Source organism: Jaculus jaculus, chromosome 12 (assembly GCF_020740685.1).
Source record: "Jaculus jaculus isolate mJacJac1 chromosome 12, mJacJac1.mat.Y.cur, whole genome shotgun sequence".
Lineage (NCBI taxonomy): Eukaryota > Metazoa > Chordata > Mammalia > Rodentia > Dipodidae > Jaculus > Jaculus jaculus.
The window spans coordinates 5190827-5207286 of record NC_059113.1 but is presented as its reverse complement, the minus strand read 5'-3'; the positions used below and the strand labels follow the sequence as shown (position 1 = coordinate 5207286).

Genomic DNA, 16460 nt, shown 5'->3' with positions numbered 1-16460 from the left:
CAAGCATCTTCCTTGCTGTGTCCATCCATCCATCCATCCATCCATCCATCCATCAACTATCTAACTATCGTCTCACACATTAGCTTGATGTATCCCCCCCGACATACCCATCTATTCAGTCTACCCAAGCAGGCAAAGGTTAGCCAAGGGTGTTTTCTCTGCTCTGGGCTTAGCATCAGGAGTTACAAGGGAGAGGGCAGACAGTGGAAGTTGCAAAAGGGCCTGAGCCTCTGAAGCAGATTGTAGGAAAAAAAAGCCAGGGCTGCACTCAGGTGCAGATTTTCTAGCGATCTTGGTCATCTTGATCTTGATCTCGGCTGCCTTCCAAAGCCTGCTTTTTGCTTCCGGTCTCTGGGTGAGGCACATTTGGCTCCCGGTGAAAACCACTGTGCTGTTTCACAGAAGCAGCCCAGGAGAGAAAGCAGATGTGGATATATTCTGCCATGTCCTTGAAAAGAGGGCTGGTCTTGGGCTGGAGAGATGGCTCGGCGGTTAAGCGCTTGCCTGTGAAGCCTAAGGACTAGGGTTCGAGGCTCAATTCCCCAGGACCCACGTTAGCCAGATGCACAAGGGGGCGCAAGTGTCTGGAGTTCGTTTGCAGTGGCTGGAAGCCCTGGTGCGCCCATTCTCTCTCTGTCTCTCTATCTGCCCCCCCCCCCCCGTCACTGTCAAATAAATAAATAAAAATGAACCAAAAAAAAAAAAAAAAAAAGAAAAGAAAAGAAAAGAAAAGAGGACTGGTCTAGACCTTACCAAAAAGAGCTAGGACGTCTTAGGTCATTTAATTCCTTTATTAATTCGGTTTTTTTCTTTGGCAAATGAAGCCAAGAATATCAATCTCATTTGGGTAATTAGGCAGAATAAATGAGAAATGGTTTAGAATGCATCTAATCAGAGCTGAGAATATAGTTCGATGGTAGAACATTGGTTTCGCACATACATTTCACCTCATTCTCAGGGGGAAAAAATAATCAGAGCTGGGATGTGGCTCAGTTGGTAGAGTACTTGCCTAGAATGTCCCGGATTCAATCCCAGCCTAACCCAGGTCTGGTGGTGAGCACCTGTAATTCCAGAACATGGGAGATGGAGGCAGGAGATCAGTTCAAGGTCACTGTCAGCTACACAGCAAGTTTGAGGCCAGCCTGGACTACATGAGACACCAACAATAAGATTGCAGTGAACTGGGGGCTGGGGAGATGGCTCAGTAGCAAAGGTGTCTTCTTACAAGCCTTCCAACCTGAGTTTGATTCCCCAGCACCTACTTACTGCAAATCTGTGACCCCCAAACCTAATGTGCCTAAAGCAATGGGAGGCAGAGCCAGGAGAATCCAGATGCCTGGTAGCAAACAGAGCCTATCTCAAAAAGAAGGTGGAGCCAGACGTGGTGGCGCATGCCTTTAATCCCAGCACTTGGAGGCAGAGGTAGGAGGATCACTATGAATTCAAGGCCACCCTGAGACTACATAGTGAATTCCAGGTCAGCCTGGGCTAGAGTGAGACCCTACCTCGAAAAACTGAAAATAAAATAAAATAAAGAAAAAAGAAGGTGGAAGGAGAGAACACACACCTCAGTGTTGTCCTCTGATCTCCACACATGACCATGGCATGTGTACACACACACACACACACACACACACACACACACACACACACACGAGACAGCCAATCAACTGCCAAGCCCTTCACAAATGTGTGCTGTGTGCGTATCTCTTCGCACCGTCTTGGTTCTTAGTAATTAATGCGAGACTCGAATCCACAACATCAGCATCTCCTGGGAACCTGTTACAGAATGTGCTCATGGGCCATCCTGCACCTGCTAAGTCAGAACGACATTTTTCCTATTCCCCCGGTGAATTATATACAGGTTTTGGCCCCACCTAGTGGCAGTGTGCTTTAGTTGCAAACTGTCTGAAGTCAAAAGCTTAAACCTAAAAACTTTTTGTAAATTATTGTTTTTCTGTGATCCTGAGGATTGTAAACAGGCCTTTTGCGTAGCGGGCAAATGTAATACCACTGGGTTACATTTCCAACCTTCATTTTCCCTTACTTAAAAATATTTTGCTATACCTCTATAAATCTAAGGGCCTTGTGCATGCTAGCTAAATGTTCTACTTTGAAGCTTACTTATATCCTTGGTCCTTTAAAAAAATCTGAGGGTTGGCTGTGGTGGTGCATGCTTTTAATGGGGCTTTTCAAGAGGCTTAGGTAGGAGGCGCCATGAGTCTGAGGCTAGCCAGGAGCTGTAGTGACTTCTAGGTCAACTGGAGTTAAAGTGGAGACCATTGAACTAAAATTTGAGTCAGGATTCATTAAGTTGACCACACAGGCCTTGAATTCACTCTACAGCTCAGGCAGCCCTTGAACTTTTTTTTTAAATTTTTTTTATTATTATTATTTTTTAATTTTTATTTATTTATTTATTTGAGAGCGACAGACACAGAGAGAAAGACAGATAGAGGGAGAGAGAGAGAATGGGCGCGCCAGGGCTTCCAGCCTCTGCAAATGAACTCCAGATGCGTGCGCCCCCTTGTGCATCTGGCTAACGTGGGACCTGGGGAACCAAGCCTCGAACTGGGGTCCTTAGGCTTCACAGGCAAGCACTTAACCGCTAAGCCATCTCTCCAGTCCCCTTGAACTTTTTTTAAATTAATTTTTTTCTTTTCAATTTTTTTTATTAAGAACTTCCGTGACTATAGACAATATTCCATGGTAATTCCTTCCCTCCCCCCACTTCCTCTTTGAAACTCCACTCTCCATCATATCCCCTCCCCCTCTCAATCAGTCTCTCTGTTATTTTGATGTCATGGTCTTTTCCTCCTCTTATGATGGTCTTCTGTACGTAGTGTCGGGCACTGTGAGGTCATGGATATCCAGGCCATTTTGTGTCTGGAGGAGCACGTTGTAAGGAGTCCTACCCTTTCTGTGGCTCTTACATTCTTTCCACTACCTCTTCCACAATGGACCCTGAGCCTTGGAAGGTGTGATAGAGAGATTGCAGTGCTGAACACTCCTCTGTCACTTCTTTCCAGCACCATGATGCCTTCTGAGTCATCCCAAGCTCACTGCCATCTGAAAAGAGAAGGTTCTCTAACCAAAAGTGAAAGTAGCATTAATGTATGGGTATGAACATTAAGAGAAGTGCTTACTGGGGAGTTTGATAAGCATAGTATATACATTTAGCCAGACAGCAGCAGATGTTATATCTCTAGGGCTCATGATTACCCCTGTTGTAGGTTTTCAGTATCAGAGATGTATTCCCTCCCATGGAGCAGGTTCCAGTCCAATTAGAGGGCAGTTGGTTTCCACAATGACAGGTGTGCCACTGTTGCACCTGTTGGCTCATTTGGCCTGGTTGGCCAAATATAAGGCTTGCAGTGTCCACTGTTGAGTATCTTCACTGGTGATTTCTCTTTCTCCCATGTAACTGCATGCAGAATGGCTTCATCCAGCTTTCTGTCAGCTGGTTTACGTAGAGGAGGTTATCAGCTCCAGTGGGATTTCTCAGTGGCCTTGCAGCCTAAGTATGTGGAGTCTTCAGCAATAGGGTCTTACCATCTATTCCTGGTGGGAAACCAGCCCTTGAACTTTTGATCCTTCTGCCCCAGCCTCCCAAGTAGTGGGATTATAGGCTTGTGCCACCAGGCTTGACTCCTAAAGTCTATTTTTATTTACTTATTTATCTTTTTTGAGGCAAGCCCTTTTTATGAGAGAGAGAGAGAGCAAAAGCAAGAGAAAGAGAGAGAGGGAAAGAAAGAATTGGCATGCCAGGGCCTCCAGCCACTGTAACCAAACTCCAGACGCATATGCCACCTTAGGTACATGTGTGACCTTGTGCATGTGTGACCTTGTGCATGTGTGACCTTGTGCGTCTGGCTTACATGGGAGTCAAACATGGGTCCTTAGGCTTTGAAGGAAAGTGCTTTAACTGCCAAGCCACATTTCCAGCCCCTAAAGTCTATTTTTAATATTTTATGTTTACTTATTTATTTGATAGAGAGAAATAGGCAGAGACAGACAGAGAAAGATTGGGCGTGCCAGGCCTCCAGCCACTGCAAGTGAACTCCAGACGCCTGTGCCCCCTCGTGCATCTGGCTTGTGTGGGTCCTAGGGAAATGAACCTGGGTCCTTTGGCTTTGCAGGCAAGTGCCTTAACCGCTAAGCCATCTCTCCAGCCCCTAAAGTCTATTTTTAAATAAACCAAAGGATAAAAGTAGACAAGAGGACTTAGCTCACTGTAACATAATTATATCATTTCACCAAAAGGTATTTCACTGTGTAACTTGTTCCTTGGTGGAGTTGAAAGGTGCCTTGGGTCAAGACCCAGTAAACTGCTGCAGCTCCCCTAGCGTGCGGGCTGGACTGCCTCTGTATGGGATCCGCTCAAAGCGACTGGAGCCTTCACAGCAGCTCCGGCTCAGGACTGTGTCCCTCTGCAGGGTGCAGCTGCGTTTGGTGTTGTGTGGTTCAGACAGATTAAAAGGGAAGTTGGAGGAAGACACAGAGGTATCTGTAGACATACATGAAAAATGTATAGCCTGGAGCCGGGCGTGGTGGCACATGCCTTTAATCCCAGTACTTGGGAGGAAGAGGTATGAGGAGCACAGTGAGTTCAAGGTCACTCTGAGGCTACCTAGTGAATTCCAGGTCAGCCTTGGCTAGAGTGAGACCCTACCTCAAACAAACAAACAAACAAACAAACAAACGAAAATGTATAGCCTGCCAGGAGTGCTGGCCCACGCCTTTAATCTCAGCACTTGGTAGGAAGAGGTAGGAGGATCACCGTGGGTTTGAGGCCGCCCTGAGACTACAATAGTGAATTCCAGGTCAGCCTGGAAGTAGGGTCTTGATCTAGCCCAGGCTGACCTGGAATTCGCTTGTAGTCTCAGGGTGGCCTTGAACTCACAGCGATCCTCTTACCTCTGCCTTCCAAGTGCTGGGATTAAAGGCGTGCGCCACCACACCAGGCAACCAGCCATCGGTTTTTGGCTCAGTTCTCAGTACCAGGCAGAAATTCCAGAGCGAGGCCCCAGAGCCTCGTGTGCTGTGGAGTACTGTGGAGGTTGAATGTCTTTTTCATCTCCTGTAGGTTTGTCCTTCTGCCTCCCTGGGTCTGGGCTGGGGGGAAGGGTGGTGATCTGAAGCTCACTGGAGGGCAGGGGTACTGCTGATTCCCTGGTGACCTACCCTCTTCTGGAGCCAGGGCCTGTGGACATCTGTTCCGCCTTCCTCCTCCTCCTCCTCCTCTTCCGCCCCCCCACCATGCACCCTAGTCCACACAGATGAGAGATGCAGATGTTCACACACTATAATCCATACACCTAGAGAAATCCTGCCTATCCAACTCAGGCCAACCTCTAATTCCTGGAGAAGGACTCTAAGAAGATCCAGCAAGATGGCTTAGCAGTTAGGGTGATTGCCTGTGAAGCCTAAGATCCCATGTTTGACTCTCCAGATCCCACATAAGCCAGACGCACGAGGTGACACAGGTGCACAAGGTCGCGCAGACACACCAGATGGCGCACGTGTCTGGAGCTCGACTGCAGTGGCTGGAGGCCCTGACGTGCCAATTCCCTCTCAGCTCTCTCTCTCATAAAAATAAAAATACAAAGACCCAGCTCTGGTCAGATGCTCAGAAGTCCCGCAGTGGGAACAATCTTGTGACCTTATAAGCAACTAGAAGTGTCCTTGCTGACAGAATGGACTGACCAGGACCCCAGAGGGACTCCTCTGCCTGGGTCCAGGGACTTTCTAAGCTTCTTGCTGATCACTTGCTGGTTTCTTCCTCCAGCTGGAAGACTTATGTCCAAGGCTGGCCTCACTGTCTTGATGAGGTGTCTGTGAGTGACCTGGACCGCAACATCAAATACTCTACAGTCAAGGCTGCTAAATTCAAACTCAAAACCAGCTCTGCGTGAGGATGCTGCCCTGTCCTGCCCCTGGCTTTGAAACCCCCACCTCACCCCCACCCCATTACTCAGCTACAGCTCATAGCACACGACCAGTTCCTCCTGGGCAACGGCTGCCTTGGGGGGGCAACTACATCAGGCAGACGGGAGAGGGTCTCCTGGAGCCCCTCGTCCTCTTCCTGACGCTTCCATCCCCATCAGGTTCACAGAGCTGAAAATCAAGGGCCTGCTGGACCGCACAGGGCTCTGGAAGAGCCTGCAGGAGATGAAAAGGATGCTCAACTTCCACAGTACCCCAGTAGCAGGTGAGGCTTTGGGGCCAAGCCACCCCTTCCCACAGCCACCAGGAGTCTCAGAAAGCCAGGCACCACTTCACCTTGTGACCTTGGGCATGTTCCTGTTTCCTCTTAGACCTTGTGGTCTCCAAAGAGACAAAAGATGAAGTGGACAGAGGGGATCCCTGACCTTCTTATCCAACATATACCCCAGTTATTGTGACTGGAGCTGTGGACACAGTCCTTTACTCACGGTGGAGGAGACTTAATCAGATCTTTTCTTCTTTTTTTTTAAAGATCTATTTTAGTTTATTAGAGACAGAGAGGGAGAGGAGAGAGAAAGAGAGAGAATAGGCACACCAGGGCCTCTAGCCATTGCAAACGAACTCCAGACGCATGTGCCACCATGTGCATCTGGCTTACAGGGGACCAGGAGAACCGAACCAGGATCCTTAAGCTTCACAGGTATGCACCTTGACCACTAAGGGTCTCACTCTATCTCAGGCTGACCTGGAATTCACTCTGTAGTGTCAGGGTGACCTCAAACTCACAGTGATGATCCTCCTACCTCTGCCTTCCTAGTGCTGGGATTAAAGGCATGTGCCACCACGCCCGGCTCCTCAGCACTTTTGAGTCTAGTGATTGGTGGTCAGCTGGGACATCATATGGGCAGATGCGTTCTGGGGGGTAAGCTGGGGGATGGGGAGTGTCAGCCACAAGGCTCTAGGTGAGGTCAGCAGAGGACAGTGGCCGCAGCAAAGCAGTGGTTGTGATGCTGAGCAGCAGGCAAATCAGGAGACACTGAGGATGGGGTTTATGGGACTTGATGGGGGGAAGAAGACGAGGCTGTCTAGGGAGACCTCAGGCTCAGCCACATCCCAGTGGATGAATTAAATTTGCTCTTCCCCAGGACGCCAGGCAGCTGGGGGGGGGGGCATCTGAGGTGGAGGAAGAGCTTACACTTAGCCTTTGATATGTTTTATTTGAGGCTGGTGGGTCAACCAGGGAGGTGTCAGGTAGATGCTGGGATCGTGGGCTAGGATGGGGATTTGCTCTTTGGTGACTCCTGAGTGACTAGAGCCAAGGAGCCAAGGTCACCCCGAGGGAGGTAGGATACGCACGATGCACGCAGACCAGAGTTCCACTGTGACGCTCAGGAGAAGGCCGGTTGGGACTGTGGTGACCTGGCTCCCCGCGCTCCCTCTCCTGCAGAGTACGTGTTCCAGCACTGGCAGGAAGACAGCTTCTTTGCCTCCCAGTTCCTAAATGGCCTTAACCCTGTAATGATCCGACGCTGCCACAGCCTCCCGAAGAATTTCCCAGTCACCGATGACATGGTGGCCCCGGTACTGGGCCCTGGGACCAGTCTGCAGGCCGAGCTGGAGGTGGGGGCGCAGACTATAAGCTCTGCAAGCCCCATCTGTTTCTTCAGACCCGCTCCCTGCTGGAGACGCCCTTTCCCCGAAACACATTCCCTTCCCAGCCCTTAGTCCTCTCGCTACTACCTGCCCTCCCTCACCCCCCCTCGCCCTGTGCGGGACGTGGCGGTCACAGCTCCTCTCTCCTGCAGAAGGGATCTCTGTTCCTGGTGGATCACGGCATCCTCTCTGGCGTCCGCACTAATGTCATCAACGGGAGGCCTCAGTTCTCTGCAGCCCCGATGACCCTGTTATACCAGTGCCCAGACCACGGGCCCCTGCTGCCCCTTGCCATCCAGGTCTGTAGTGAGACGGAGGCAAGAGATCAGATCAGGGGTACAGAGGGTCCCGCTGAATGACTGGCAGGTCCTCATGGCCGCCCCTCACCCCGCTGGCCTCCCTTACAGCTTAGCCAGAGCCCTGGGCCCAACAGCCCCATCTTCCTGCCCGGCGATGACACGTGGGACTGGCTGCTGGCCAAGACCTGGGTGCGCAACGCCGAGTTCTCGGTGCACGAGGCCCTCACGCACCTGCTGCGCGCGCACCTGCTGCCAGAAGTCTTCGCCCTGGCCCTGCTGCGACAGCTGCCCCGGTGCCACCCGCTTTTTAAGGTCAGTGGCTCAGTAAGGCGGCGCAGAGTGAACCTACAGATCCCAGGGACTTAGTCCCGGGCCCTCTTCGGGGTAACCTTTCCCCAGGTGGCGGTGTCCTTCCAGGCGGGGATCCAGAGGCCCCATCCTGGCTGAGGAACGCAGGACAGAGCCTGACCGAGGCCTAGGAGGACCTCTAAGCGGGAACGAGAATGTCTAAGCCGCTCTGGGGGGTGGGCTCCTGCCCTTCCCAGAGGAGAGGCCTCAAGTCCCCGGGGAAACGAATGTGTCATCGGAAGGCTCCGCAGGGCCGTGCTGCCTGCTCAGCATGCTGCTGTGCTGTGGCGCCCAGAGGTGGCCTCTGGGAGGCAGATCCTCATTGCCAGATCCCCAGGCCCTGGTGTCCACGGTGCTCTGCCGGCCCAGGAAGGTGGAGCCAGCTGCTCAGGGACCTGGTGTTGGTGCTGGTGGAGCTCAGCCCCCGCCCGGGGCCTAGGGCACTAACCCTGGTTGCTGCTGCTGTATTTCTGGGGAGTCACGAGATGGCTCTTCGCGGGGGGCAGAGCCAGGCTTCCTAGCTCGGCCATCTCCTGTCCTCCCCAGCTGCTGATTCCCCACATTCGCTACACCCTCCACATCAACACGCTGGCCCGCGAGCAGCTCGTCGCCCCGGGGAAGGTCGTAGACAGGGTAAGGGAGGCCGTGCGGAGGGTGAAGTTGAGAGGAGAATATGGACTTCTGCGGCGGTAGTGGCCTGTCTCCTCCATCCCAGTTCTGCCTCCTGCTTTAAGGAGCGAAGTCCTGGGGCCCAGAAGTTCTCCCCATCAGTCCACAGGACTTGGCATTGAAGGATTCTCTGAGCTGATCCAGAGAAACATGGAGCAGCTGAACTACACCGACCTCTGTCTTCCCGAAGACATCAAAGCCCGAGGAGTGGAGGACATTCCTGGCTACTACTACCGGGATGACGGGATGCAGATCTGGGGGGCAGTGAAGAGGTGAGAGCAGCGGGAGGCCAGGGGGCAGGAGGACCAGGAAGGGGAGGGAGGGTCCCGGGGAGGCGGACAGCGTGAGTGACTCCGTGCAGGAGTGCTTCTCAGACAGCAGGACTGGGGGCAGAGCCTGGACTCGGTGCACTTGCAGCTTCGTCTCTGACATCGTCGGCATCTACTACCCGAGCGATGCAGCTGTCCAGGATGACCAAGAGCTCCAGGCCTGGGTGAAGGAGATCTTCGTGGAGGGCTTCCTAGGCCGGAAAAGCTCGGGTACCAGAACCTTGGTTCTTAGGCTCCACCCTTCGGTCCCTGCTATGAGGCCCTCGGGTCTCTGGCAGCCCCAGTCCCATTTTTTAAAAAACTTTTTTTTTTTTTTTTTTTTTTTTGGTTTTTCAAGGTAGGGTCTCACTCTAGCCCAGGCTGACCTGGAATTCACTGTGGAGTCTCAGGGTGGCCTCGAACTCAGCGATCCTCCTACCACTGTCTCCTTCCTGAGTGCTGGGATTAAAGGCGTGCACCACCACACCCGGCTTTTAAACACTTTTTAATTTTATTTTATCTTACTTGAGAGAGAAAGGCAGATAGACAGGGAGAATGGGCATGCCAGGGCCTTCAGCCAACTCCAGACCTATGCGCCACCTTGTGCATCTGGCTTATGTGGGTCCTGGGGAATTGAACCTGGGTCCCTTGGCTTTCCAGCCAAAAAGCTTAACTACTAAGCCATCTCTCCAGCCCCCTCCCCTTTTAAAAATTATTTTATTTTATTTTATTTGTGTGAGAGATAGGGAGTGAAAGGCAGATAGGGAGAACCAGCCCCATTTTTCCCTACAGGTATTCCCTCCTCATTGGATACCCAGGAGGCCCTGGTCCAGTATGTCACCATGGTGATATTCACCTGCTCAGCCAAGCATGCTGCTGTCAGTGCAAGCCAGGTGAGGAAAGGCTGGGGCCGGGGACCTTGGGACGGGAGGCCTGGACTCCGCCTCATTCTACCTTCTTGGCTTTCAGTTTGATTCCTGTGTTTGGATGCCCAACCTGCCACCTTCGATGCAGCTGCCACCGCCCACTTTCAAAGGCCAGGCTCATGCTGAGAGTTTCATAGCCACTCTCCCACCAGTCAATGCCACATGCGATGTCATCATTGCCCTCTGGCTACTGAGCAAGGAGCCTGGAGACCGAGTATGGGTCTGGGATTCCCAGGGGCAGGCTAGGTGGGATGGGGAGGGCGTGTTGTTTACTTTCTCTGGTCCGAACTCAACACTGCCATCAAGGCCACCCGACCCCCAGAGCCTTCCAAATGGGTCACATGACCCTTGGATACCTCACAGTGGGGGACAAGTGGCCAAATGAGACGAAGAAGAACATCGAAGAACATCGCCTTGGTGACAAAGAAAACCCAGGACCATGCTCTTCACAATTTCACATTAAAAGTCCCAAGAGCTTGCAACTATCATCACTAGGAGATGAATGGCTTAGGGGAGGCAGGATCAGGAGGAGCCCAGGGGGGCAGCTACATTAGCTAAGGTGGGTTGTGGCTTCTCAGAGGACGGAGCCCTCAGCAGCGTCCTCACCTAACCTTGTGATTGGTTCCCAGAGGCCCCTGGGAACCTACCCAGATGAACACTTCACAGAGGAGGCCCCCCGGCAGAGCATCACCGCCTTCCAGAACCACCTGGCCCAGATCTCCAGGAGCATCAAGGAGCGGAACCAAGGCCTGCCCCTCCCCTACACGTACCTGGACCCTCCCACAATCGAGAACAGCGTCTCCATCTGAAACCCTGGAGAACATGTGTACTCCCTCCTCTGTTTCTCAAACTCAGAGAATGTTCATTAAAGTAACAAACAAGTGTGGGGGGGGAGGGGATTACCATGGGATATTTTTTTATAATCATGGAAAATGCTAATAAAAATTTAAAAATAAAATAAAATAAAAACCAAAAAAAAAGTTAAGGACAAAAAAAATAAAGTAACAAATAAGCCATTTGTTTGCAGAGGCAAGAGACCCTGGGGTGCCCTTTCATCCCTATCTTATATTAGATATAAAATTTGGGGTCTTGGGCTGGAGGGATGGCTTTGCTGTTAAGGCATTTGCCTGCAAAGCCGAAGGACCCAGGTTCAATTCCCCAGGACCCATGTTAGCCAGATGCACAGGGGGGCGCATGCATCTGGAGTTCATTTGCAATGGCTGGAGGCCCTGGCATGCCTATTCTCTCTCCCTCTCTCTCTCTCCCTCTTTCTCTGTCAAATAAATAAATAAAATTGGAAAAAAAAAACAGCTTTTAAAATTTTAGGTCTTAATTTTCAGTAGCTTTTGTGAACCAATGACCAAAATGTAACATACATCTATAGCTGCATTAAAAAAAAAAACAAACATTAGATCCAATAACTCAGACTTCAGAAAGGTCAGTGTGGCCTGGCAGGCAACACTTGTGAACTGTTCATTTGGTATTGGTACGCAATGTGCACAAAGTGATTTAGGACTATCTATCTGTTATACTTCTTTGCTTTCTATCAATAAACAATTCCTGCTCACTTAAGCCCACATATATGAGCTCATGCAAATGAAACCAAATATCTATTTAAAAGCTATAAGGCCATGACACAGCCATATGGGAGGATTTTCTTGTTATATTTTTTGTTTGTTTGTGTTTTCTTTCTTTCTTTCTTTCTTTCTTTCTTTCTTTCTTTCTTTCTTTCTTTCTTTCTTTTCAAAGTAGGGTCTCATTCTAGCCCAGGCTGACCTGGAATTCACTATGTAGTCTCAGGCTGGTCTCGAACTCATGGCAATCCACCTACCTCTGCCTCCGTGAGTGCTGAGATTAAAGGCGTGCGCCACCACGCCCGGCTTGCTTGGGTTTTCCTTTGAGGCAGGGCTCATCCACTCCAGCCTACGCTGACCTGGAACTCACTCTGTAGCTCCAGGCTGGCCGCAAACTCATAGCGATACTCCTACCTCAGACTTCTGATTGCTAGGGCTAAAGGCGTGCACCACAAGCTTAATTTTGCTTTCTAAAAACAGAGATGGTCCACAGTAGTTAGAATGGCTGCCTCCAAACATTTAAAAACCTGTGCTCCCAACAGGTGGGCAAAGTAAAGAGGAGTAATAGCAAACTAGAGTCCAGCTGAGTGGAAGTTGAAGTGGAAAGCCTTCAAATATCAGAGTGATATGTCTTCAACTTGTAACATTTTCAAGGAGAAACATAATCCATTATAAAGAAATTGAGAGTCCTTTCCAGACAGAATTAGTAACAGCATCCACTAATAGGCACGGTCTTTGTGAATCCAGCCATTTCTTCATTGGGTATATTGCTGTTACAACAAATATCTCTCTTTCTGAAAAAAAAATTTTTTAAAAATCTTTTTTAATTAATTAATTTATTTATTTGAGAGTGACAGACACAGAGCGAAAGACAGATAGAGGGAGAGAGAGAGAATGGGTGCGCCAGGGCTTCCAGCCTCTGCAAACGAACTCCAGACACGTGCACTCCCTTGTGCATCTGGCTAACGTGGGACCTGGGGAACCGAGCCTCGAACCGGGGTCCTTAGGCTTCACAGGCAAGCATTTAACTGCTAAGCCATCTCTCCAGCCCTGAAAAAAAAAATTTTTTTAAGTAAGCAGAAGGACAGAGAGGGAGGGGAAATAGATGGGTGCTCCACAGTATCTTGCCACTGCGAATGAATTTCAGATGCATTTGTTCATCTGGCTTCACGTGGGTCCTGGGGAGTTGCACCTGGGCCAACAGGCTTTACAAGTGAGCACCTTTAACTGCTGAACCATCTCTCTGGCCTGTCTCTCTTGATTTTCTTGGGTGGTCTCAATTGGGGCAGTCACCTTATGAAAATCTCTGAGGTACCAGATGGGAAGTTCTGCTATACTCCCTGGTGGAAACCCATGATGCAATTTGAATATCAGCTCAGGATTGGCCACACTGTGCCCCAAGAACACCAAGCTATGGCAGCTCCCCATCACTGCATCCCCACAGAGGCTTCTCTGAGCAGCATCTGGGTACTGCACTCCTTCAGACACATGTACCCTTTGTGCTTCGGGCTTTATGTGGGTACTGGAGAATTGAACCCCAGGCCAACAGACTTCGCAAGTGCTTTAACCACTGAGTTCATCTCCCCAGCCCCTAATTTCTTTCTCAGAATGTTTTTTATTGGAGGGGAGGTGGGAATCATAGGGTGGCTACTGATTTTTTTTTTTTTTTTCAAGATAGGATCTTGTTCTAGACCACACTGACCTGGAATTCACTATGTAGTCTCAGGGTGGCCTTAAACTCACAGCGACTACCTCTGCCTCCCAAGTGCTGGGATTAAAGGTGTGCGCCGCCACACCCACTGACTGCTGAGTTTAGTGTGTTAAATGTATGTCAGCTATCAGAGTTTTCTGGTGCAGTCTTCAGAGTTTCTTGTGTATAAAGTCATGTCATCTACAAGTAAGGGTCCTTGGACTTCTGCCTTGCCTGTGTGGATCTCTTTATCTCCTTCCCCGTGTTGCTGCTGTCACTAAGACTATAGTAAATAGGGGCAGAGAGAGTGGACACCCTTGTTCTGTTCATTTAGGTTTTCTCCATTTAGCACTCTATTGACTACAAATTTGTCACAGATAGCTCTCAGTATACTGATATTTGTTTCCTTCATTACTAGTCTCTTCAGGAATTTTATTCTAAAAGCATGTTGGATTTCTACATCTAATGAAATGATCATGTGATTTCTGTTTGTGAGTTCATTTACATGGTACATTATAATGATTTGGATAAGATATGCATATTAATGTATGCACATCCCTGTATTTAAGAAATGAAGCCAACTTGATCATGGTAAATGATCTTTTTTAACTTTTTTCATTGACAACTTCCATAATTGTAAACAATATCCCATGGTAATTCCCTCCCTCCACTTTCCCCTTTGAAACTCTGCTCTCCATCATATCCCCTCCCCCTCTCAATCAGTCTCTCTTTTATTTTGATGTCTTGATATTTTCCTCCTATTGTGATGTGTAGGTAGTGTCAGGCACTGCAAGGTCATGGATATCCAGGCCATTTTGTGTCTGGAGGAGCATGTTGTAAGGAGTCCTACCCTTCCATTGGCTCTTACATTCCTTCTGCCACCTCTTTCACGTTGGATCTTGGAAGGTGTGATAGAGATATTTCAGTGCTGAGCACTCCTCTGTCACTTCTTCTCAGCACCACGGTGCCTTCTGAGTCATCCCAAGGTCACTGACATCTGGAAAGAGAAACTTCTCTAACCCAAAGTGAGAGTAGCATTACTATATGGGTATGAACATTAAGAAAAGTGCTTACTGGGCAGTTTGGTGTGCGTAGTATACACATTTAGCCAGACACCAGCAGACATTATACACCTAGGGCTCATGACTACCCCTATTAAAGGTTTTCAGTATCAGGGATGTATTCCCTCCCATGGAGTGGGTGTCCAGTCAAATTAGAGGAAGGTTGGTTTCCCCCATAACAGATGTGCCACTATTGAACCCATTGGCTCATTTGGCCTAGATGGCCAAATTTAAGGCTTGCAGTTTCCACTGTTGAATATCTTCACTAGTGATTTCTCTCTCTCCCATTGAATTGCATGCAATGTGGCTGTTTCCAGCTTTCTGTCAGCTGGTCTACATGGAGGAGGTTGTCAGCTCAGCTCCAGCAGGGTTTCTCAGTGATCTTGCAGCCAAAGTATGTGGAATCTTCAGCAATAGGGTCTTACCATCTATTCCTGGTGGGAAACCAAGGGCCTCAGAGACCTCCCTGGCCAGTAACTCACTGGAAGGTATCCCATCCCTGGCACTGGAAATTTTCTAGTAACAATCTATGGCTTCTGAGTGTTCCATTGTCCAAAAAAGTAGGTTTTCATGTGACTTATTCATATCCTCTTAGATTTTGATTAGCACTCCCTCCACCTTTCCTTACTCAATCTCTTCCCCTGACCTCACTTAGGCTTTTTCACCCCCATTAATCTGTTCTACTTACATATATACAATACCATCCTATTAAGTACCCCCCCCCCCCCGCTTTCTATTGCCTTTAAATCACCTTTCTAGCTTACTGGCCCTGCTACTGAGTTTTATTCCCGCTCACATAGAAGTAGCTACCCGGGCTTACATCTGGGTCCTCTATTCTGTTCCATTGATCTGCATATCTGCTTTTGTGCCAGTACCACGCTGATTTTGTCACTATGGCTCTGTAGTATAGGTTAAAATCAGGTATGGTGATACCACCAGCCTTGGTTTTGCTGTTCAAAATTGTTTCAGATATTCAAGGTTTTTTGTGCTTCCAAATGAATCCTTAGATTGTTTTTTCTACTTCCGTGAAGAATGCCATTGGATTTTGATAGGGATTGCATTAAATGTGTAGATTGCTCTTGGAAAGTTTTCCATTATCACAATATTGATTCTTTTGATCCAAGAACAAGGGATGTTTTTCCATTTCCTAGTGTCTTCTGCAGTTTCTCACTTGAGTGTTTTAAGGTTTTCATTGTAGAGATCCTTCACTTCCTTGATTAGGTTTATTCCAAGGTACTTTATTTATTTTTTGTTGCAATTTTGAATGGGAGTGATTCTCTGATTTCATCTTCAGTGTGTTTGTTGTTAGCAAATAGGAAGGCAAATGATTTCTATGTATTTATTTTGTATCCTGCTACATGGCTATAGGCGTTTATCAGCTCTAACAGTTTGCTGGTAGAGCCTTTAGGGTCCTTTATGTATAGAAACATGTCATCTGCAAACAATGATAACTTGATCTCTTCCTTTCCAATTTGTATCCCTTTTATGTGTGATTCTTGCTTTATTGCTATGGCTAAGACTTCCAGTACTATATTAAATAAAATGGGGACAGTGGACACCCTTGTCTTGCTCCTGATTTTAGTAGAAGAGCTTCAAGTTTTTCTTCATTTAGTATTATGTTGGCTGTAGGCTTGTCATAAATAGCCTTTATTATGTTGAGATATGTTCCTTCTATTCCCAGTCTCTGTAGGACTTTTATCATGAAAGGATGTTGGATTTTGTCAAATGCTTTTCCTGCATCTGATGAGATGATCATGTGAGTTTTGTCCTTCAGTCCATTTACATAATGTATTACATTTATCGATTTGCATATGTTGAATCATCCCTACATCTCTGGGATAAAGCCTACTTGGTTGGGGTGAATGATCTTTCTGATATATTCTTGTATTCTGTTTCCCAATATTTTGTTGAGAATTTTTGCATCTGTGTTCATGAGGGAGATTGGTCTGTAATTTCCTTTTTTTGTTCTGTCGTTGTCTGGTTTTG

At 48.5% G+C, this 16460-nt stretch overlaps 1 protein-coding gene across 1 annotated transcript in view; it reads left to right on the top strand.

The window, feature by feature from the left end:
* The window catches only part of Alox15b (arachidonate 15-lipoxygenase type B), a 40659-nt gene extending 29682 nt beyond the window's left edge, over positions 1-10977 (top strand). Inside the window, exons 5-15 of the mRNA XM_012951368.2 lie at positions 5789-5911; positions 6108-6211; positions 7394-7566; positions 7752-7898; positions 8007-8210; positions 8793-8879; positions 9018-9187; positions 9333-9454; positions 10016-10116; positions 10193-10363; positions 10779-10977. Coding sequence (XP_012806822.2) covers positions 5789-5911; positions 6108-6211; positions 7394-7566; positions 7752-7898; positions 8007-8210; positions 8793-8879; positions 9018-9187; positions 9333-9454; positions 10016-10116; positions 10193-10363; positions 10779-10958 — 1582 coding nt within the window. The 3' untranslated portion in view covers positions 10959-10977. The remainder of the gene's footprint in view (positions 1-5788; positions 5912-6107; positions 6212-7393; positions 7567-7751; positions 7899-8006; positions 8211-8792; positions 8880-9017; positions 9188-9332; positions 9455-10015; positions 10117-10192; positions 10364-10778) is intronic.
* Positions 10978-16460: the final 5483 nt, after the last annotated feature.